At 35.8% G+C, this 25,287-nt stretch overlaps 1 protein-coding gene across 3 annotated transcripts in view; it reads right to left on the bottom strand.

Annotated features, from left to right (window-relative positions):
- LOC149832041 (hyperosmolality-gated Ca2+ permeable channel 1.5-like) overlaps window positions 1–25,287 on the bottom strand; it is a 138,023-nt gene that overhangs the window by 72,791 nt on the left and 39,945 nt on the right. For all 3 annotated transcript variants that reach the window (XM_090014277.1, XM_090014278.1, XM_090014279.1), the window contains exons 5-8: window positions 12,744–12,845; window positions 11,371–11,490; window positions 11,129–11,209; window positions 5,871–6,211 (exon numbers count right to left, since the gene is read on the bottom strand). In XM_090014277.1, the coding sequence (XP_089870403.1) occupies window positions 5,871–6,211; window positions 11,129–11,209; window positions 11,371–11,490; window positions 12,744–12,845 (644 nt within the window). The remainder of the gene's footprint in view (window positions 1–5,870; window positions 6,212–11,128; window positions 11,210–11,370; window positions 11,491–12,743; window positions 12,846–25,287) is intronic.

The raw sequence follows: 25,287 nt of genomic DNA, 5'->3' as shown, positions 1-25,287 counted from the left end.
AAATATGACTGTTGTGCCTAACAGTCATAAATATGATTGTTGGGAAGTTTATTTAAAACAATGCTAAATTACATTTCAGTCCCTAGTGGACTGTACTATATGATAAAAGACAAAAATACCCTTATCGGGTATTTGAATACAATTTTATTTTTAACACTCCGCCTCAAACTTATAGGGAAATCACCGAAAGTTTGCTAAGATTATGCAAAAATTGAGGCAGTGGAAGAGCTTTGCTGAAGAAGTCTGCAATCTGAAATTCGGACTGGACATATGACAATGTAATAGTCCCCTTCAAATATTCTTCGCGAACATAGTGACAATCCATCTCAATGTGTTTTGTTCGCTCGTGAAATGTGTGATTGCTAGCTATATAGATGACACTTTTATTATCACAGCATAGCTTTGAAGGTTTTGAGACATCAACACCCATATCGGAAAGTAGTGCTCTCATCCACACAACTTCAGTGGTTGTGGTAGCCATTGCCCTGTATTCAGCTTCCGTAGAAGATAAAGACACTTTTTGTTGTTTTTTGCATCGCCAAGAAATGAGAGAAACACCTAAAACACACAAAAGCCAGTAGTTGAGTGACGGTTATTGGGATCTCCTCCCCAGTCAGAATCAATATAAGAAATAAGACTTAAAGATGAGGAAGAGGATAAGAATAGTCATTTAGATATAGTTTTCTTGATGTATCGAACTATTCTTAATACTGCACTCATGTGGACGGTTGTGGGTGCATGTTGAAATTGACTTGCAGAATGTATGACATGCGCAATATCTGGCCTTGTAATGGACAGGTACATCAACAATCTAATAAGTTGTCGATAAGGGGTTGGATCGTCTAATAATACTCTATCTTCAACTTGCATTTTCACATTTATTATTTCAGGAGTATCAGCATCTTTTGTGTTAGTGATTTTTGAACGCTCAACAATATCAGTTGTAAACTTGATTTGAGATAAAATGTATCTTCTTGGTGAGTAGGCTACTTCAATTCCTAAAAAGTATCTAAAAAAACCAAGATCAGTCATATCAAAGGATTTTTTAAGCAAAATTTTAATATCTTCAATTTCCTTTTGATCATTCCTTATGATGATCATATCATCAACATACAAAAGAAGAATGATCAATGAGGTACCTGTAGATCTCACAAAAAGAGCAGTGTCAGTGTAACAAGATTTAAATCCAAGTTTTAATATTGTACCACTGAACCGATCATACCATGCTTTAAGGGCTTGTTTAAGCCCGTATAGGGATTTTTGAAGACGAAGGACCATGCCTTTTCCAATAGACAGACCAGGGAGAGGATCCATGTATACTTCTTCATTTAAGTTTCCATTCAAGAATGCATTTTTAACATTTAACTGATATATCGGTCATTTTCGAATAGATGCTATAGCAACTAGAGTTCTAACTGTAGTCATACGAGCTACTGGGGCAAAGGTCTCTTCATAATCTATACCACATTCTTGAGAATATCCTTTTGCAACAAGTCTTGCTTTATATCTCTCAAGAGACCCGTCACTTTTTGTTTTAATTTTAAACACCCATCGACACCCTATTGTCTTCTTTCCGATAGGAAGAGGTTGAATTGCCCAAGTGTGAGCCTTGTGTAATGCATCAAATTCAATTTTCATGGCTTCAACCCATTCGTTTATATTTTTTGCCTCGTTATAATCGGATGGTTCATGATAGGAATGAATGGCTAAAAGACATGCCCTGTAGTTTGGTAAGAAGGATTCGTATGAGACAAACCTACTTGGAGGCCTATGTGTCCGTTTTGACCTTCTAACACTAGTTTCTTCAGTATTTGTTAGTTGATTATATATGTCAAGGGCACATGGATGCTCTCCAGTATTTCGTCTAGAGTATTGAAGAAGGTCTTGAGATGGTTCACTACTTGAATCATTAATAGACTCGAAGGTTTCAATATCATTACTAATACCTTTATTGGGTAACAAATCAAATAAGAAAGCATACTCGGATTCTTCCTTAGGAACTTCAAAATCAAATCCATTGTCATTTTCTAGAAAGGTAACATTTCTAGAAACATAGACTTTATCATTTGTTTTATCATAACATCGATATCCTTTTTTATTATCAGCATAACAAAAAAAGATACATTTTATGGCTTTAGGAGAGAGTTTACTATATTTTTCAAGAAGCACGAAGCATTTACAACCAAATACCCTTAGCCTTTTTAAATTAGGAGAATTTTTAAAGAGTTTTTCAATAGGAGACTTGTTTTTTAAAGTTTGAGAAGGCATTCTATTTATTAGATAGACTGCGGTTAGGGCAACTTCAGCCCAAAATTGCTTTGGAACTTCTTTTGAAATAAGTAGAGTTCTAGTAGTTTCAATGATATGATGACCCATTTTGTTGAGGTGTCCTAGGGCATGATTTTTTATGCACAATTCCATGACTTTTTAGATATAATTGAAATTCATTTGAAAGAAACTCTCCCCCAGAGTCGGAGCAGAAGACTTTAATATTTGTTTTAAATTGATTTTTAACTAGATTATGAAAGTTTTTAAAACATGAAAAAACTTCGGATTTGAGTTTTAGAAAGTAAATCCAAGTATGTCTACTAAAATTATCTATAAATGTAACATAGTACAAATAACCACCTTTTGACATAACAAGAGCGGAACCGCACACATCTGAATGCACTAATTCAAAAAATTTATGTGTCACAGAGGTTCTAGACCCAAAAGGTATCATTTGCATTTTTCCAAGTATACAATCTTCACATACAAATTTTTTATCTTTACAAAATTTTCCAAAAATAGAAAAAGAGATAATTTGGATATACTTGGGTGTCCTAATCTTTTATGTTAAAGATCTATATTAATGTCTTTGACATGATTACAAAACGAGTATTTTGGTAAACACAAGAAATCCATGTAGTAAAGGTCTCCTCATCTATGGCCTTGCCCAATCAGCTCCCCGACTGGAGATCCTGCACCCAACACGCCTTAGATGAGAAGAATACTTTACAAGCATAGTCAGTAATTTGAGAGACCGAAAAAAGATTTAAATCCAGTTTGGGAATGACTCTCACTTTTGGAACAAAGAATTTTTTTGAAATATCATCAAGGTTTCCTAAGCTTTTGGCATTTAAAGAGGTACCATCAACAATTGATACACATGAGAAATATGATTTAGTGCAATCGGATAATAGAGACTCATTATAAGTCATGTGGAAAGAAACACCTGAGTCTAGAATCCAAGAGGTCTTACCTGGAGGAGACGAGGAAGAGATGGCAGCTCCGGATGTAGAAGGTGTAGCCTTAAGAAGTTGTGAGACGACTTCTGCTATTTGAGCAAGATTCAATTCATTGAAGCTGCCCCCTTTTCTTGATTTTTGAGGTTCTTCACTTAAGACGACCACCTTTTTAAATTTGGGACATTCTGGTCTTATATGTCTGGGTTCCTTACAATGCTGACAAATAATTTTTCCTTTGTATCCTCCTCCATTGTGTCCTTCCCCATTGAACTTCTTCTCAAAGTGAGGGGTTTATATGATTTCACAAAATTGTTGAGTCTTGCCATGGCAAGGACCTCATCATTAGACTTGTGCATTCCAAGTCTTGTTTCTTCTTGACAAATTTGAGCAAAGGCCTCACTTATAGAAGAAGTGGTCCTATGAAGTAAGGAAGATCTCACTTGCTCAAATTCCGGTCGAAGGCCATAAAGAAAGGAGAAAAGATTTTCTCTTTCGATTTGGGTCCTTCTCATATCAATAGCCGAACCTTCCCATTTTGGTTCCAACATGGCTAATTCATCCCAAATAGAATATAAAATACCATAAAAATCTCTTACACTTTGTCTCCTTGTTTTGAATTACGTACCTTGTTTTGAATTACGTACCTTGTTTTGGAGATAATAAAGTTGAGCCATATCCTTTTGGATAAAGGTACTTCTTAGAAAACTCCATGTGTCACATGCTGTCTTGAATTTGATGATATTGGTGGCGATCTTGAACTCCATGGTATTCATAAGCCAGGAGAGTATTTGTGCATTGCTTGCCTCCCAATCTTCCAATTTATTTTGGTATTCTTTCAAGGTTTTTTCTTTTTCTTCTTCGGACAAGGCTTTGACTTGATTTCACTAGTAGAACCACTAACAAAACCCCACAATTTTTTTCCTTTGATATGATTCTCCATAGCCGTCACCCACATCAAGTAGTTGTTTTCATTGAGTTTGTAGGTGATGACGGTGGCAGACTCTCTTTCTCCCATAATGAATACTTGAGTTTAGAATGGAGGAGATAGAGAATGATCAATGATCGAAGAACACTTCCTTCACAAGATTCTTCTTCTTTTAAGAGCCTAGCTCTGATACCATGTAATGAAACAAGGTACAATGAAACAATAGTGAAACAAACACAATGCCAACAAAGGGCTTTAATAAACTCACTTAAGGTTGGTCACTAATGGACCAAATACAATCTCAAAAGAGATAAAAATACCAAACAACACAAGAGGCATACAATCCTATAAAATGGAAAAAAACTCTAGAGAAAACCCTCAAATGCTTCTAAAAGCATTGAGGAATAACAAGGGAGCAACACATGGGAGGCAGTCCAACCTTCCAACAGTCATTATTACGTTGGACTGCCTCCCAATAATCATATTTTGACTATTGTGCCCAACAGTTATAAATATGACTGGACTGTTGGGCAGTTTATTTAAAACAATGCTAAATTACATTTCAGTTCCTAGTGGACTGTACTATATGATAAAAGACAAAAATACCCTTATCGGGTATTTGAATACAAATTTATTTTTAACAGTTTCTACCCATAAGAGGCACTCTTTTATTCTTTTTGTATTTGATTACAGCACCTTTCTTTGGTTTCATAGACACACATATTTTATATTTCATAGAATACATTTCCGATGGTACAATTATAATTTTTTTTCAAAACTTGGACAATTTTAGACTTGTAGTTATAACACAATTTGTATTACCATACTGAAAAAGACAACACACACAAACATGTATAGACATATGCAGAAAATGTATATACATGCATATATATAATGGGTATATATTTAATAGTTGATTGTAGGTACAATCTAGTTGGAATCTCACGATGCAAGTTGTTTTGACTCAATATAACTTCGTAGATGTGTTCAACATGCACAATTTAGTGGGAAGCGACCCTTGGATCATGTTTTGTCGACGGAAAAACATGTTTCTTTGAGTTGGAAAAAATTGGTGCATTTACAACAGTCATTTTTGCATCACTGGAAAAACATGTACACACGTCAGATTCCAGTGATTCAAAAGTTAGTTCCAATTAAAAACGTGTAGATCACATCCATGGGGTCGATTGGAATAAAAAAAATAGAAGTTGCTAAGTTGTTTGTAGCAACTTTTAATCCATATATAGTATATACACACACTTCTATATGGGTGTGTGTGTACATGAAAATCTTCATGAGAAAAAACTACTAGCATCTTTAAAAGTATCGGCAGACTAACAAACCACCACATAGAGAGAGGAGAGAGGAGAGAGGAAACAGCCATAAACACACACACACACACAGAGTGAGAGAGAGAGTTGTTATGTTAACTACTGACCGCCTTGACAAGACGAATTATCTACAGTATAGTTTCAATTGACAAGGATTATCCTGTGCAATTCAATGGTGAAAATCATGTTAACTGTTATATCAATATATGTAAGAAAAATATAAAATTATAATTTGACACAACCAAGGAACTGGCAGATAAGAGAACAAGATGGGAGCTAAATATAGTCAAAAAGGAGTTTCAGGAATGTCTCAACCTTCGCAACATCGAAGAAACTAAAGTTTAAATTTAAAGATCATACAAAATTTAAAGAGTGAATATTACTTACACTTTTATTATAGGCTTCAAGAAAGGTGCTGCTTTCTCAATTCCCTCAATGTTGGCTAATGACTGTACAAATGCTATTGGTATCATAAAGAAAAAGGTAAGAAAGAAAAAAACCACAGCCACAATCAGTTTTCTGACAGTAAGAGAAACAAATGGAATTGGTAGATTGTCCCAATAAACATCTCGAGGCTCAGGTGCCCACTCAGTCAACCATACTGTAGGATTCCTAGTTTGTTGTGTTTGTGCACAGACTGCAGCACCCCACCGACTTCTGAAGGACACAAATGCAGCTGGCATAATACATTTTTCATTGTTCATTATCCTTTCCCGCTCCTTAGCCTCCTGAAGAGATAAAAGGAAAAGAAAGGAAAATGACTAAATACAAGTGCTAATTGGTATGGTAAACAAGGACGGATGAAAAAATACATCAGAGAAAAAAACTAGTCTCTAAGTTTGACGATACAGTCCAACTATTCAAAGAAATATCATAACAATTTTGACCTTTTCAGAGACGCAAAATTCTGAAAGAACAAATAGGAAAATGCTTCATATCTTTTAATAAATAACAGTAGCATATTTTGTGGAGAAAAAAAATTATGCTAATAGAAAACAAAGCATGATAAACTTATTTATAAGCCAAATAATTAAGGAGAAAAAGAATAAAAACAAGGCCAATAAGAGTGGAAATGATGCATGACGATGCTTCCAAATTGATAACTAAGGTGCTTACACAACTCAAAAAAATGGAATTGTTTGACTATAAAAATAGGCAACCACTTGACATCAGTCAAAGACTACCAAGTAGGATGAATATTGAGTCTAAGCTATGTCAGATTGATACCAACAAAAGATATTTCTGACTTGGTACAAATGTCGGTTGCTAATTTCATTTGAGATAGAATGTATCCTCTGGAAGAGTAAGTCACTTCAATTCCTAAAAAATATCTCAAGAATCCAAGGTCAGACATATCAAATGTTTCCTTTAACATAGACTTTACATCATTTACCCCCCTTTTTTTCACTCCCAGTGATGATCATATCATCAACATACAACAGAAGAATAACAATGAAATCACCTATTTTCTTAACAAAAAGAGCAGTGTCAGTATAGCAAGAAGTAAATCCCAAATTGATTAATACATTATTAAACTTGTCATACCAAGCTTTAGGAGCTTGCTTAAGCCCATATAAGGCCTTTTTAAATTTTAAAATTTTACCATTTAAATTCATACCCAGAGGTGGTTCCATATAAATTTCTTCATTTAAACTTCCATTTAAAAAGACATTTTTAACATCAAGTTGAAAAATTGGTCATTTTTTAATAGCGGCTATTGCAACAAGAGTTCGAACACTAATCATTCGAGCAACTGGGGCAAAAGTTTCATCATAATCCACCCCATATTCTTGAGCATACCCTTTGGCTACTAACCTAGCCATATATCTTTCTAAAGAGCCATCACTCTTAGTTTTTACTTTAAAAACCCATCTACATCCAATGGGTTTCTTGCCATTAGGTGGATTAATGATTTCTCAAGTTTGTGTCATTTTGAGTGCATTAAGTTCCAGTTCCATTGCTTCATTCCAATGAACATATTGTTTAGCATCATTATAATGAGACGGTTCATGAAATGAGTAAAGAGCTAGCAGACATGCTCGAAAATTTGGAGAAAAAGAATCATAAGATACAAATCTATTTGGTATTTTAGAAATACGATTTGATCTTCTTTGAGAGGATTCTTCAATCGACTCATTTTGAGAGAATTTTTCAAGGGCACAAGGAGGATTACTTTCATTCCTTCTAGAGAAGACTTGCGTTTGCCTTGGTATATTTTCTTCTAAATTTTGGTCATCATTTGGAGGTTCAAAATGATCCTCTACGAGAGTTTCACTTGATTCAACATGATCATCTATGACATTTTCTTGAGGCAATAAGTCAAATAAAAAGGAATAATCAATATTTTCATTTGGTTTATGCGAAAAACCATTTTCTTCTTTTAAGAATGTGACATCATTTGAGATATAAAGTTTGTTTTTGAATATGTCAAAACATCGATAACCTTTTTGTTTTTCGCCATATCCTAAGAAAATACATTCAAATGCATTGAAGAAAGTTTATCATTTTTGTGAGTTAAAACAAAGCATTTACATCCGAAAATTCTTAGTCTTTTATAATCGGGAGACATATTGTAAAGTTTTTCAAATGGAGAAAGTTTTTTCAAAGAAGATGAAGGGGTTCCATTGATAAGATATGTTGAGGTTAGAACCGCTTCGGCCCAAAAGGATTTTGGAATATTTTTTGAAATTAATAAAGTTCTTGTGGTTTCTATTATGTGTCTATGCTTTCTTTCCGCAAGATCATTTTGTTGCGGAGTGTTTGGACAAGAACGTTGATGGCAAATTCCATTTTCTTTCAAATAGATTTGAAATTCATTGGACATATATTCGCCTCCCGAATCGGATCTAAGAATTGATAGATTTCCTAAAAATTGATTTTTAACCATTGCATGGAATTCTTTAAAGAAGAAGAAAACTTCGGATTTGCGACTTAAGAAGTAAATCCATGTAAATCGAGTGAAGTCATCAATAAAGACCACATAGTACGAAAATCCTCCTTTGGATAAAATAGGGGAAGGTCCCCATACATCGGAATGAACAAATTCAAAAGGCCGAGTGGTGACATAATTTCTTTGAGAAAATGAAATAGCTTTAGATTTCCCCAAAATGCAATCTTTATAAGTCATGTGTTTGTCTTTACAAGTATTGTTCAAAAAAGGAAAAAGAGACATCTTTACAAAATTTGGATGACCAAGTCTCATGCCAAATTCCAATACTTTTGTCCTTTATAAGATTGCAAAAAGACTTTGATGGAAGAGTCAAAAAGTCCATAAAATAAAGATCACCCCTTCTATGACCTTGCCCAATCAGCTTCCCTGACTGGAGATCCTGCACGGTGCAATCTTTAGGTGAGAAAGAGACTTGGCATCCATGATCGGTGATTTGGGAAACGGAAAAAAGATTTAGATTAATTTTTGGAATGACTCTTACTTTAGGAACGAAAAAGTTTTGAGAAGTTTTAAAATCAAGTGTTCAAATACTTTCAATTTTTAAAGATGTCCCATCGGCCGTTAAAACATAAGAAGATATGGGTTCGGAAGAAACATTAGAAAGAGAGTTTTTATGAGATGTCATATGAAAAGAAGCACCGAAGTCTAGAATCCACATACCTAAAGGTGATGAAGAATAGGCGATGGCGGCTACTGATGTTGAAGATGAAGAAGTCTTGAGAAGATGTTGGAGAACTTCGGAGATATGATTAAGAGTTTCTTTGATATCTCCTTCTTTGACACTTTCTTCTTCCTTCTTTGGAGAATTTCCTCCAACCGCGACCACTTTTCCCTTAAGCTTTGGGCAAACCGGTTTAATATGTCCCGGTTCATTACAATAGTGACAAATCACTCCCTTTCTATATCCATTATTTTTGTTAAACTGGGGAGGTCTATATGCTTTTACATTTAATCTCGGCCTAGTAACGGCCAAAACTTCATCACTCTTAATACTTAGGCCAAGTCGAGTTTCTTCTTGGCATACTTCGGCAAGGGCGTCTTCAATGAGTAAGGACTTCTATGGAGAAGGGATGACCTAACTTGTTCAAATTTCGGCCGAAGACCATGGAGAAATTGAAAAAAATGCTCCTTTTCGATTTGTTTTCTTCTCAACTCAATATCTTCCGGAGTCACCCATTTGGGCTCAAGAAGAACAAGCTCATCCCAAAGAGGGGTTAAAGAACTAAAGTAATCACGGACACTCATATCTGCTTGTCTAGTAGAACGAATTTTTTCTTGACAAAAAAATTGTTTAGCTAGATCCTTTTGGGTATACATACCCTTAAGAAAGAACCATGCCTCATTGGCTCTTCTAAATTTTGCAATGTTGGCATAATTTTTGAGGTCTACATTGTTCATAAACCATGCCAAAATTTTGGCATGGTTACTTTCCCAATCCTCAACTTTGGATTGATCATTCATAGCTTTGATGCGCTCATCGCCATCTAAAGCTTTTTCAATCCCACTTTCAATTTTAGTGAGAACAAGAGAGGGTTCGGGAGTAGTTCCCATAACAAAACCCCAAAGTTTCTTACCTCTTAGATGATTTTCCATAACAGAGGCCCACATAAGGTAATTAGATCCATTGAGCTTAAAAGAAAGCTCTACTTTAGAATCGCGTTCCATAGGTACCGAATAGTCTTCCTTTCTTCAAAAGTTTGAGAGGCACACGTCCCAAGATAATAAAAAGAAGAGAAGCCCGATCACCAACCTCGCTCTGATACCATGTAATGAAAAGGGGCGGAAGCACCAATAAAGCAAACCACTCTTCAAGAGTGATCTCAAGAGCCAAGAACACAAACACTAAAAGTGTATACAAAAACCCACTAAAGGGAAAAATGACTAAAAGTCATAAGTTGGATATTATTGAAGAAAGAAAGAAGAGGGTGAAAAACCCTTGCAAATACAAGAGAAAGCCTCCTCTATTTATAGAGGAGGAAACCAAAGAGAAGGGACCACAAGGGGGCTCCCATCTAGTCGGTCATAAATATGACCGTTGGGGCCCCAACGACAAGATGAGTGGGGCCCCTTGTGGTCTTACAAAAAGCAAAAGAAAAAAAGAAAAAAGAAAAAGTAAAAAAGGAGAGAAAAGAAAAGGGGGAGATATTACATGGGGATTTACCAAAATACCCCTATTGGGTATTTGGAGAATAAGAAAACAAAAAAGAAATATGTATATATATATATACATATATGTATATATATACTTATATATATGTATGTGTATATATATAAGTATATGTATATATATATATATTTATATATACATAATTTAACAATTTTCATCTTTTCACAGGATTGTAATAGGTCCTGCACATTAGGGGCAGTTTTGCATTTTTAGTTTTTTATTTTCTTTTTATGTTATTGTTTCTAGCTGTTGGGACTAGACCAATGGCTAGTAGGACTAGCCCATAAGCCTCTTGTTTCTCCTATTTAAATGTGATATCACCCATTGTGCAAGTATGATTTTCTAAAGCATTTCTTAAGTGAATAAATATTTATTTTTTACAATCTTATGCTACTTTTGTGAGGTGTGGCCTTGTGTTTTCCCTAGTGGCTTCGTGCTTGTGCTCATATTTGAGGGTTCATTACATACATAGCATGATAACCAAAGACTATTCCTTGAGGAACTACAAAATACATAAAGAAAACTTACTTCTTCTGATGTCTTGCTAATTTCGGCAGTGTAATAGTCAATCGAATCAACTCTCTCTCCCCAAAGTCCCAAGAATCCAGTCTACATAAAATAAACCACAAATATAAGGATTAAATCTTGGACATGTATATAAAGATGTCCAGTCATATTTACTTTGTTATATGAAACCATATAAATGTCAACAAGTACACAATAACAAGTAGGAATTGCAAAAAAGTAGGATATATATAAGACAGTTTTACCTTCCTGGTTGGACGCTTTGCTGGATTTCTTTCATACTTGTTTTGGTTATAAACTAGCCAATTTTCAAGGCTTTTCTTCTTTTTAACCAGCTTCGCAAGCTTGTTTGCATTGTATACAACCTATAATTCATTCACCAGAAAAAGAGAATCAAACAAATAAAGTGCAACATCAATCATACTTTATCACTCCAAAAGAAGGCATTAAATACCAATATCTAACTAAATGTTGAAGGCAAGCATGCACAAAAATAGAGAAAGTCATGCACAAAAATAGAGAGTCATGCACAAAATAAGCATCTATAAAGAAAGTTATGCATGAAAGAAGCATTTAGAACAAAATGATCATAGTTTGCACTAACCGTGGCAATTAACTCAACTGCACACCATCTACAAATTAGAATGCGTTGAAGAGTAAAAATTTACTAAAACAATACATGGATCAAAATGTATGTTTCTAAGGTGCATTAGAATATTAGAGCAACAAATATACTCTAGCAGCCACTTCTAACACCTACTTGAGTTTGCTCAAGTGACAAAAAACTCTGCTTGCATGAATTCTTGTTAGCAAACTGTGGATCTAGCACATGATAGAGCTAATATTCTAATGATTAGTAGCAAGACCAGAAAAGTACATCAAACAAGAGGGGATTAAAACTAAGCTGCACACACAGAAGTTGGTTATCATGACACTGATCAAGCACAATATCATAATGAAGTATTAGAGATCTGTAAAAATATGTCTACCCTTGGCTAAAAATTTAACTGTTGCACTAAGGGCTTTTCACAGTGACATGAAGTACTAAAAATAATTATCAACATACCACAAAGATCACTGCCCACCCACCTTCGACTGATAAAAGATTCAAAAAAGCTCCCCAAGAAACAAAGGCATAAACACGAAAATGTACAGTAAGTTGTAGGCTTGTCATCATTTTTGGCCACATGGTAATTAAAGCATATGTTATCAGCCCAGGTTGATGACAATACCCAACACCAGTTAGACCTGAATATACCTTTAGATGAAAGAACACAGGATACAAATTTTGTTGAAATGTTTCCTACATTCATATGTTACATTGCTGCATAATCATCACAGAAACAGAATAGAACTGTTCTAAATGTATACTGATGGGTATTATTGAAACTTTCCAAATGTACAGGAGAACCAAATGCAACTTAAGTTCATATATTTTTGAAATGCAGAGGAAAAAAACTGACACTGAAATTCAACAATCACATAAAATTAAAAATCATACGGAAGTATTAAACCTCAAAGTCCACAAATAACAACAGTTGCATGGCGATGCTCATTGCTAAGATAAAATCAAGTAATAGCAGTGACCAATATGAATACACTTGCAAGTTATATGAACCTGGTGTGTGAGATACTGATCAGGATGATTCACACGAAAAAAATGATCAACATGCTCGCTGACTGTCTCATCAGGATCTGAAGGTATATTTCGTACAAGAACCTGACAAGGACCAACACAAATAAATAGTGGGACACTCATAAAAGAAAACTATAATTCTATCTTGATAACATATTGTAAAATGCACCATTTATAACATGAATTTTGAAGATGAGAAACATATATAGATACAAATTCAGATGATTTCTTATGAAAAAGATATTTATTCTTATCATATATGTGCATGTATTTGAATATCTATGTGCCTTTAAATGTTTATGTCTAAATGTGTAATCTATGGACATCCATGCATGTATGTCTGTTAGGTTATTTGCATGTATGTGGTGGAAGGAATGCATGCATATGTGTCTGTGTGCAAATGAATATCAGAAGATTGAATGTTGAGACAGACCTGTAACTCCTGCATAGCAGAAATGGAGTTAACAAAGACCAAAAGACCCAGTGATATCCAATAGAGGATAGAACATACTTGTATTTTCTGTATGTCAAATATACAGTAATGTGCAAATCCATGACAATAATCAAAAGGCTTATAGCTTTATGTTGAATGGTAGCACTTCACATACAGAACCAACAAGGGAATCAGAAAAAATGCAACTGAGAGTATTTGCATCATGAGTGACGAGGTCGAAAAATTGTGAATGTTTGGTTATGTTCCATGGTTTAAAGGCCCAAAGGACCCGCTAAAGTTGAAGGCATGGCATGGAATCATGATCGGACTAAAGAAATAGTAGATGTCAACATTTGGTTTCACATCTTGGAATATCAAGCATCGGATATTCAAATCAACAATGTGAATTAAGAAAAAAATACTTGTTTTTCTCAACACGTGCTATAGTCAGGCCATGGCCTCTTAAGATACACCTTAGCGTATAAAATTCAGTGGAATGTTTCTCCAGTTATATGTATATGTAGAGAAGCATATGATTTCACCTAAAGTCTAACACATAAGCAAATGGAATCAGTATTAAAACACATATCCAAAAAGGACGGCCCTACAAATCAAAACTTATTGACCAAAAGCAAACAAGTATTCAAATTTCACTATGCCAATATGCCAACTAAGAGTACAACATTAACTTCTAGGCTGTAACTAGCTGTCACAAACCTCTGATTTCTTGAAGTGTTATGAAGATTTTTCAAGATGACATTTGAAAATATTTCTGGATTTGATTTTATCAAGATATTAATGTGGTTAACAAATATAGATATTATCCAAAACTGGATTTTAATAAAATTTTCTTCTTTTCATAGATTTTCTTGTAATGAGTTTTTCTCTGAAATTTTTGGAGTAAACTTCTTAGAAATATCCTAAGACATTTAATTCTTGAGATATTCATAAGAATGACATTAGTGACATAATTGGCAGAGTTGTCTTTTATTCACTAAATTGTTATTTATTAAAAAGAACATATAGATTCAGGGAGAAGGCTCTACTTGGATCATGGGTAGATTCAGAGAACGAGATCACCAAACCATCAAAAACAATAAAGGTCTGTTCCGATGAGTATCACCTACATAAAAACCCTTAGAGGTCCTCAATTTAACATTAGATTGGAAGGCATGGAGAGTTGAAGGATTCATAGGCACAATCTTGTTTCAATTACTCAAGAAAATTAGTATATTATGAATATGAAAAAAGTTAAACTAAGCCAAAGATATGTAATGAAAAGAGGCGGAAGCACCAATAGAGCAAAAGCACTCTTTAAGAGTGACCACAAGAGCGAAGAACACAAACACCAAAGGTGTACACACAAAACTCACAAAAGTAGAAAATGACTTAAAGTCATAAGTTGAATATTATTGAAGAAAGGAAGAGAAGGGTGAAAACCCAATGCCTTACAAGAGGAAAAACCTCCTCTATTTATAGAGGAGGGAGTCATAAGAAGGGGACCACAAGGGGCTCCCATGTAGTCGTTGGGAGCCCCAACGGTCATAAACCTGACCGTTGGGGCCCCAACGACTACATGTGTGGGGCCCTTGTGGTCTTACAAAAAGCTAAAAATAAAAAAGGAAAAAGAAGAAAAGAAGAAAAGAAAAAATATAAAAAGAAAAAGATTACATGTGGTTTTACCAAAATACCTCTATCGAGTATTTTGAGGAAAGAAAGAGAAAAAATTGTATATATATACATATATGTATATATATACTTATATATATACATATGTATATATATAAGTATATGTATATATATACATAATTTAACACGCCCCCTCAAACTTTACGGGGAGAAGACCGAAAGTTTGCCAAGAAGAAACATAAATCGTGGAGTTGGGAGCGCTTTGGTGAAGAAGTCAGCTAATTGATATTCTGAAGTGACGTATGGTAATGTGATAGTTCCTCTGAGGAATTCATCTCGAACGTAGTGGCAATCCATCTCGATATGCTTGGTCCGTTCGTGAAACGTATGATTGCTTGCAATGTAGATCGCACTTTTGTTATCACAGCAGAGCTTGGTGGGTGAGGAGATGAGGACACCCATGTCCCCAAGGATTCCTCTGAGCCACACGATTTTCATTGTTGTTATTGCCATAGCCCTATGTCAAAAGATAGGCAATTTTTTAACAGAGGCTATAGCAATAAGAGCTCGAACACTAGTCATTCGAGCAACTGGGGCAAAAGTTTCATCATAATCTACCCCATACTCTTGGGCATATCCTTTGGCTACTAACCTAGCCTTATATCTTTCTAATGAACCATCACTCTTAGTTTTTACTTTAAAAACCCATCTACATCCAATGGGTTTCTTGCCATTGAGAGGAACAATGATTTCCCAAGTTTGGCCTTTTTAAGAGCATTAAGTTTTAGTTCCATAGCTTCATTTCAATGAGCATATTGTTTAGCATCATTGTAATGAGATGGTTCATGAAAGGAGTGAAGAGCAAGTAGACATGCTCGAAAGTTAGGAGAAAAAGAATCATAAGAAACAAATCTATTTGGTACTTTGGAAATACGATTTGATCTTCTTTGAGAGGTTTCTTCGATCGACTCACTTTGAGAGAATTTTTCAAGGGCACAAGGAGGATTTTTTTCATTCCTTCTAGAGTAGACTTGTATTTGTCTTGAAAAATTTTCTTCTAAATTTTGATCATCATTTGGATGTTCAAAATGATATTCAATAAGAGGTTCACTAGGATCAATATGATCATCTATTATGTTTTCTTGAGGCAACAAGTCAAATAAAAAGGAATAATCAATATTTTCATTTGGTTGGTGCGAAAAACCATATTCTTCTTCTAGGAATGTGACATCTTTTGAGATATAAAGTTTGTTTTTAAGTATGTCAAAACATCGATAACCTTTTTGTTTTTCGCCATATCCTAAGAAAATACATTCAATTTCCCTAGGAGAAAGTTTATCATTTTTGTGAGTTAGAACAAAGCATTTACATCCAAAAATTCTTAGTCTTTTATAATCGGGAGACATATTGTAAAGTTTTTCAAATGGAGAAAGATTTTTCAAAGAAGATGAAGGGGTTCTATTGATAAGATATGTTGAGGTTAGAACCGCTTCGGCCCAAAAGGATTTTGGAATATTTTTTGAAATTAATAACGTTCTTGTGGTTTCTATTATGTGTCTATGCTTTCTTTCCGCAAGACCATTTTGTTGTGAAGTGTTAGGACAAGAACGTGATGACAAATTTCATTTTCTTTTAAATAGCTTTGAAAATCATTGGACATATATTCGCCTCCCGAATCGGACCTAAGAATAGATAGATTTCCCAAAAATTGATTTTTAACCATCGCATGAAATTCTTTAAAGAATGAGAAAACTTCGGATTTGCGACTTAGGAAGTAAATCCATGTAAATCGAGTGAAGTCATCAATAAAGACCACATAGTACGAAAATCCTCCTTTAGACAAAATAGGGGAAGGTCCCCACACATCGGAGTGAACAAGTTCAAAAGGCCGAATGGTGAAGTAACTTCTTTGAGGAAATGGAGTAGCTTTAGATTTCCCAAAAATGCAATCTTTACAAGTATTGTTCAAAAAAGGAAAAAGAGACATTTTTACAAAATTTGGATGACCAAGTCTCTCATGCCAAATTCCAGTACTTTTGTCTTTTACAAGATTGCAAGATGACTTAGATGGAAGAGTCAAAAAATCCATAAAATAGAGATCACCCCTTCTATGGTCTTACCCAATCAGCTTCCCTGACTGGAGATCCTGCACGGTGCAATCTTTAGGTGAGAAAGAGACTTGGCATCCATGATCGGTGATTTGGGAAACGGAAAAAAGATTTAAATTAATTTTTGGAACGATTCTAACTTTAGGAACGAAAAAGTTTTGAGAATTTTTAAAATCAAGTATTTCAATACTTTCATTTTTCAAAGATGTTCCATCGGCCGTTGAAACATAAGACTTTGCTTCTATGGAGAAGGGATGCCCTAACTTGTTCAAATTCCGGGCGAAGACCATGAAGAAATTGGAAAAAGTGCTCTTTTTCAATTTGTTTTCTTCTTAACTCAATATCTTCCGGAGCCACCCATTTAGGCTCAAGAAGAGCAAGTTCATCCCAAAGAGGGGTTAGAGAGCTAAAGTAGTCCCGGACACTCATATCCATTTGTTTGGTGGAACGGATTTTTTCTTGACAAAAAAATTATCGAACAAGATCCTTTTGTGTATACATACCCGTAAGGAAAAACCATGCCTCATTGGCCCTTCTAAATTTGGCAATATTAGCACAATTTTTAAGGTCTACATTGTTCATAAACCATGCCAAAATTTTGGCATGGTTACTCTCCCAATCCTCAACTTTGGATTGATGGTCATTGATAGCTTTGATGCGCTCATCGCCATCTAAAGCTTTTTCAACCTCATTTTCGATTTTAGTGAGAACAAGAGAGGGTTCGGGAGTAGTTCCCATAACAAAACCCCAAAGTTTCTTACCTCTTAGATGATTTTCCATAGCGGAGGCCCACATAAGATAGTTGGACCCATTGAGCTTAAAAGAAAGCTCAACTTTAGAATCACGTTCCATCGGCACCAAATATTCTTCCTTTCTTCAAAAGCTTGAGAAGCACACGTTCCAAGATAACAAAGAGAAGCCCAATCACCAACCGAGCTCTGATACCATGTAATGAAAAGAGGCGGAAGCACCAATAGAGCAAAAGCACTCTTTAAGAGTGACCACAAGAGCGAAGAACACAAACACCAAAGGTGTACACACAAAACTCACAAAAGTAGAAAATGACTTAAAGTCATAAGTTGAATATTATTGAAGAAAGGAAGAGAAGGGTGAAAACCCAATGCCTTACAAGAGGAAAAACCTCCTCTATTTATAGAGGAGGGAGTCATAAGAAGGGGACCACAAGGGGCTCCCATGTAGTCGTTGGGAGCCCCAACGGTCATAAATATGACCGTTGGGGCCCCAACGACTACATGTGTGGGGCCCTTGTGGTCTTACAAAAAGCTAAAAAGAAAAAAGGAAAAAGAAAAAAGAAGAAAAGAAAAAATATAAAAAGAAAAAGATTACATGTGGTTTTACCAAAATACCCCTATCGGGTATTTTGAGGAAAGAAAGAGAAAAAACTGTATATATATACATATATGTATATATATACTTATGTATATATATATAAGTATATGTATATATATATACATAATTTAACAAGATATGCTGCTAAAATTTTCTGCAATAAACACTTTGACATGGACCTTTAGTGGATCTATAGAGTATAGATTTTTATGACAAGCATAAATAAAACAGAAGGCACAATAAAGACAAAGAACATGGATTAATGTAATCATCAGTGCTCATTTTGTCTCTTTTTCTTGCTGAGAAAACTCTTCCCAATAGAAAGAGTTAACCCTCTTCCAGTACCTAATCCACATCAATCATTACAAGAAAAAGCTTAACTTTTATTTGCCAATCTTAAAGTTGGCCCCTCGAATAATTAACATTGGAGAAGTATTAATCAACCTCTGTGTCACTTGGATAGGGGTATGTGTACATATTTGACACAGGTAGTACAGGTAGAACACGTTTTACAAAAGGAGGGTGAGGCCAACAGCTACGTAGGTGCACCTACACCCACCTAGTGGAAATCAAAGTGTAGGCTGCATCTGCTCAATCAAACCCCATATATGTATTCACCATAGTTTGTTTCATAGGAATCATACCTTATATCACATTTTTTCAACCAAAAAAATATGACCCTTCAAGTCATGAAATTTGGTATATTGTGGGCAATTGATTTTTTAAACTCCTAAAAAACCTACCTGCACACCACAGTGACATCATCCAAAACTTGTTTCTACTAAACATTATATGTAGATCACATCTGTAGGTATTAATTAACAAAAAAACCTCAAAACTATGAAAAGATATGGTTTCTACTAGGTGGATGTCAGTGTACCTAGTGCACCACATCATTACTAATCTGTGTTCACACCATGGTTGCCAGTTGAGGAAGCAGGAGCGGGAAGCGAAGTACTTTCAAAATTTTAGGAAGCGGGAAGTGTGGGACCACTTAAGAGCAAATCGGGAATCGTCTCGGAAGCGACCTAGGAAGTGATCTAAGAAGCGAGGGGAAGCGAAAAAAAAATACAAAAAAAAATGAAAAAATGGAGGAAGTGTGGGGGAAAGTGCGCTTCCCATTAAAAGAAAGTGTGTTTCCCATTAAAGGGAAGCGTACTTCCCATTTAAAAAGGGCGCTTCCCCGCGCATTTCAGAAGCGCGATGTTCTGCGCTTCCGAAGTGCGCTTCCCCACTTACCTAGGCACTTCCGGTAACTCTGGTCCACACACACACATATCAAGAGAGAAAGAGCTTCCAAAAATTGGTGAAAATTTTTATTTATAGAAATGTGAAATATGTAGTCCAAGGTTGTAAAAAGTGTATTGTAACCCGCATCAGCCAGAGCCAAAATAAGGTATGTACCGTATACTTTTACTAACCCCCCCCCCCAAAAAAAAAGAAAATTTCTAAAAAAAATCATAACACAAGAAGCAATGATAAATAAATCCATAATATCACATATCAAACAATTATGAGCTGCATAGCCCGTATCAGCCATGACCAAAATAAGATATGTATCGTAAAAAATCATACTTTTACTAGAAAAACCAAAAATACAAAAAAAAAGAAAATTTCTAAAAAATTCATAACACAAGAAACAATGATAAATAAATCCATAATATCACATATCAAACAATTATGAGCTGCATAAGACATCAAACAGTCAATAATCAAAGATAATATGCTATGAAATTATGAATGGAATGCATATCTCACAAGAAAAATGCATGCATATTAAACAACAAAACCAAGTTAACAAGTCACAAGATTCATAAGAGTGCATGTTTACATAAACAAAAACAAAATCCCGTGTTTCTCAATACTTGAAAATTTTACATCATCAAATTTTTTCAAAATTCAAACAAAAATGAATTACATAATGTCAATCATGATTATAATCACCATCATCATCTTCTTCTTGCAAGAAATTGACCCCAAATCACTCTCAAGCTCTTTAGAAATGAACATGGACTCGCCCTAAGGGGCCTTGTATATTTCAAAAAAAATAAAATCAAAATCAGTGCAACTTAAATTGCACTGATTGTGTATCGTAAGTTACACTTACACCCTATATCGAGGTGCATCGTACGATACACCCGATACAGGTACCATACACATCCGTATCGAGTTATGGGTGTGTATCGTATCGAGTTCCCCCAAAGTTATGTATCATATTGTACAATACTTACAACACTGATGTAGTCTATTAGCGTATATATATGTGAAAGTACCCAGCACCAGAAACCAAGTACTAGTTTTGATGTCAGTAAGCAAGGCATTTTGAAATACCCATGTTACATAGACCGACCGTAGCTAAGATTGAATTGATCTACCCAAGATACAGAATACTTTGTCCTAAAAAAAATACACATCTTTGGATGGTGATGGTAGGGAAGAAGACACTATCCCTAGGAAAAATGATAAGGGTGCCAGAAAGATGAGAGATTTGAAAAAATCCAAAAAAGACACCTAATTGACACCCATTTGCCACATACTTCTTCAGTTATTACACTTAACCATATGAGTTTTTACTTTTGCAACAAAGACATACCCCCATAATATATTCATGGGATCGTCCATGATTTAGTCAAATAGAAAAGCTTGGCTGCCTTTAACATTTATTTCATCTGCAAGAAGATCATTGGGTGAACTGAAAATAATTAATGATGGGCAAAAGGTAACTTTTTCCCCAGACAATTTTGTCATTTAAATATAATAACTGAAAAGTGTTTGAAGTTTTCTCTAAAAATATTGAACTATCTAAAGAAATAACATGGTTCTAAATTTATCTTTTCTTAGATGTGCATGAGTTGGAAGCATTAACTTTAAGATTATGATTTTCCACTAGAATAAACTGATTGCACTGCAATCAGTACAACCAAGCACATGATTGAGCCCCCATGTATGTTACTCAATGAATTTCCCCAAGCCTGAAGGAAAAAAATAACAGTATTTAGCATACATTGGGCAATATTATTAGCATTTCTAACTGGAAGATCTCCAGGAGCTCGAAAATGCGAGGACGAGAAGAAGAGAGTCCTCTACTAGCAACATACCTCTATCAATTATTTATACAGAAAAAGAGGTTTCTTTGGTTCATTGTGGTTGACTTATTGTGAACCAAATGTTATAAGCAGGTGTAGCTGATTCATGAAGTATTATATCATTCAATGACTTAGCATTGATCAATATTTATGGTGTGAGACAAAAGGGCATTCTTTGGACCATATTGTTAAGATACATGTAATCAATATATATATATATACATATAAATATATATATTCAATCATACCCGATAGGGGTATTTTAGTCATTTCACATGTACCCGATAGGGGTACTTGTTTTTCTCCTCTTTTTATTTTTGTACAACAACAACAACAACTACGCCTTCATCCCAAAACAATTGGGGTCGGCGATATGAACCAACAAAGAAAATCATTATGGGTCTTCCACATGAATCCTTCTCCTCCATTCATTTCTATCCAATGCCATGTTTTTCTCCTCTTTTTATTTTTGTATTTATTTTTTTATTTTCCTTTTTTATTTCCTTCTTTTTTACCCACTTAAGGGGCCCCACCATTGAGTCGTTGGGGGCGCCCAATGACTCCATGGGAGCCCCCTTTGTGGCTCTCCTTTTGAGGCCATGTGGCCTCCCCGTTCTCTCATTTTATTTGTGTTGAAACCTAGATGTGAAAAGATTGAAAAGTCTTATTCACGATTATCCCTAATCACCCTTAAGTAGTGATTAGGGTCAATAAAGAAAATTACACAAGAGACCAATGAGAAGTTAAAATATACACCAGACCACCTTATAACCTTTCTAATTTCCAATAACCCCCTCACGATAATAACTCTCAACCAGGGTTACCGGAAGCGCCTAGCTAAAAGGGGAAGCGCGCTTCCCCGAAGCGTAGAACGTCGCGCTTCCGAAGCATGGGGGAAAGCGTCCCCCTTTTTTGGGAAGCGCATCCCCCTTTAATGGGGGACGTGTTTCCCTTTAATGGGGGACGCGTTTCCCTTTAATGGGGGACGCGCTTCCCTTTAATGGGAAGCGTGCTTCCCCCTCGCTTCCCCCACGCTTCCCCTGTTTTTTTCAATTTTTTTGTATTTTTTATTTTTTATTTTTATTTTTTTCACTTCCCCCTCGCTTCCGAGACGCTTCCTATGTCGCTTCCGAGACGCTTCCTAGGTCGCTTCTGAGACACTTCCCGAATCGCTCCTAAGTGGTCCCACGCTTCCCCGCTTCCTAAAATTTTGAAAGTGCCTCGCTTCCCGCTCCCGCTTCCCGTATCGCTTCCCGCTCCCGCTTCCTCAACTGGCAACCATGCTCTCAACACTCCCCCTCAAGCTGGAGCATAGATGTCAATCATGCTCAGCTTGTTACAACACTTTGAGAATTCTGCTATAGGAAGGGGTTTGGTAAAAACATCTGCTACTTGATCTTCTGAAGAAACATGAACTTATGATATATTTTCTGCTTGAACCATATCTCGAATATAATGGCAATCTATCTCAATATGCTTAGTCCTCTCATGAAATACAGGATTATTAGCGATATACGTGGCTGCCTTGTTATCACATATCATCATCATAGGCAGAGCGACCTTTATGCCCAATCCAGTAAGCATAGATTTTATCCAAATTATTTCAACAGCAGTTTGTGCCATGGCTCTATATTCTGACTCAGCACTTGATCTTGCTACTACAGCTTGTTTCTTGCTTCTCCAAGAAACTAAGTTGCCACCAACAAAGACACAGAACCCGGCAGTAGATTTCCTATCATCCACAGACCCTGCATAATCAGAATCAGTATATGCAGACATCAAGATTTGCCCCCTTTTTAAACAACAGACCTTTTCCTGGAGATGTCTTCAGGTATTTAAGAACCATCATAGTTGCCTCCCAATGAACTTTTCTTGGTTTATCCATGAGTTGACTCAACTTTCCAACAGCAAATGATATGTCAGGCCTTGTTACAGTAACATAGAGAAGTTTACCAGTGAGAGTCCTATAGGACTTACTATCAACTGCCTCAGATTGTTCGTCATACAAGAGTAGTTTAGGATTCATGGGAATATTGGCAGGTTTTGCACCAAGCATCCCTGTCTCCTGTAAAAGATCAAGTACATATTTTCTTTGAGAAAGAACCATACCTTCTCTATTTCTGGCTACTTCAATTCCCAAGTACCTGAGAGGACCCAGATCCTTTGTATTTTTGCAGATATGCCTTGGTGCTGGAAATCTCTTGCTCACTATCTCCAGTTAGAATTATATCATCAACATAAACAACCATAATCACACAGCCTTTAGAGCTATTCTTTATGAACAAAGAATAATCTGATGGTGACCTCTGGAAGCCAAATTTAGACATCACCTCGAACAATTTGTTAAACCATGCACGCAGGCTTTGCTTTAGCCCATATATTGCCTCTTTTAGTTTACACACTTTGCCACACTCCCCCTGTCACTCAAAATCGGGTGGTTGTTGCATGTAGACAGTCTGAGATAGATCCCCATATAGAAAGGCATTCTTCACATCAAGCTGGGTCATACTCCACCCATGATGAACAGCCACAGAAATAACTAAGTGTATAGTACCCATTTTGGCTACGGGAGAGAAAGTCTCAAAGAAGTCCACCCCATATGTTTGGGTGTAGCCTTTGACGACTAGATGTGCTTTGTGTCTCTCCAGAGTGCCATCAAAATGATATTTAATAGTGTACACCCACTTACACCCAACAATATCCGCATAAGAAGGAGGATCGACAAGCTCCCACGTCCTTTGAGAAATCAAGGCATCCATTTCTTCTTGCATTGCTTGTTTCCACTGAGGATCTAATAAAGTTTGTTGATGATTGATAGGACTGGTGGTGGCAGATAAAGCAGATAGAAAGTTTTGCATGCTCTTTCCAATCCTGTCTGTGGACATAAACTTTGAAATTGGGTGCAGAGTACACTGACGCGTGCCTTTCCTCAGGGCTATGGGCAGATCATTTTCAATCTCAGGATCTGCTCTACAATCATCAGGAGAAGCAATAGATTCATCAACATAATATGGATCCCTGTCAGCAGGAAGAGAAGACGGAGAAGGCCCACGAGAGGAGGCTTGACGACGAGTATACACCAATGGAGGATCATGGAACCGAGTTGAAGAGGGATCAGAACATAATGAAGGTCCCAAAGGTACCGACTCCAAAGGAATAGGAGGAATGGGTAATGGAAACGATTTAGACGTATCAGGATTCACACGAGACGTACAAGGCAAAAAGTAAGGAATAGTCTCAAAGAAAGTGACATCCACATTGATATACTCTTTACGATCAATGGGGTCAAAACATTTGTATCCCTTTTGGTTTTTTTGATACCCAAGGAAGACACACTTAAGTGCCTATGCAGCTAGTTTGTCCCTAGTAGGTCCCAGTTTTTGCACAAAACAAACATAACCAAATACCTTAGAAGCAACTTTGAATAAAGAACAATCAGGATAAAGTTGTCTGATAGGAATTTGGTCATTAAGAGCAGTAGATGGCATCCTGTTAATAAGGTAACAGGAAGTAAGAAGGGCATCTCCCCAAAAGGAAGTTGGCATGTTTGTTTGAATCATAAGGGTTCGAGTTACTTCCAAAAGGTGTCAGTGTTTTCTTTCAGCTACCCTATTTTGTTGGGACATACAGGCACATGAAAATTGAGGACAAATCCCATTATCCCGATAAAATTGTAATAGTTTGCTAGATTTGAATTCAAGAGCATTGTCAGTACGAACAATTTTAACAATGGAACCAAATTGAGTCTTTATTTCAAAAATAAAAGATTGGAGAACACACAGGACTTCAGATCTCTCCTTTAATAAAAAGACCCAAGACACTCTAGAGTAGTCATCAACAATGACAATATAATACTTAGACTGAAATCTATTAGGAACCCGACTAGGCCCCCAAACATCAACATGAATTAGATCAAAAGG

This window comes from Nuphar pumila, chromosome 7 (assembly GCF_984573655.1).
Source record: "Nuphar pumila chromosome 7, dmNupPumi1.hap1.1, whole genome shotgun sequence".
Classification (NCBI taxonomy): domain Eukaryota; kingdom Viridiplantae; phylum Streptophyta; class Magnoliopsida; order Nymphaeales; family Nymphaeaceae; genus Nuphar; species Nuphar pumila.
This window is presented reverse-complemented; position numbering and strand designations above follow the sequence as displayed.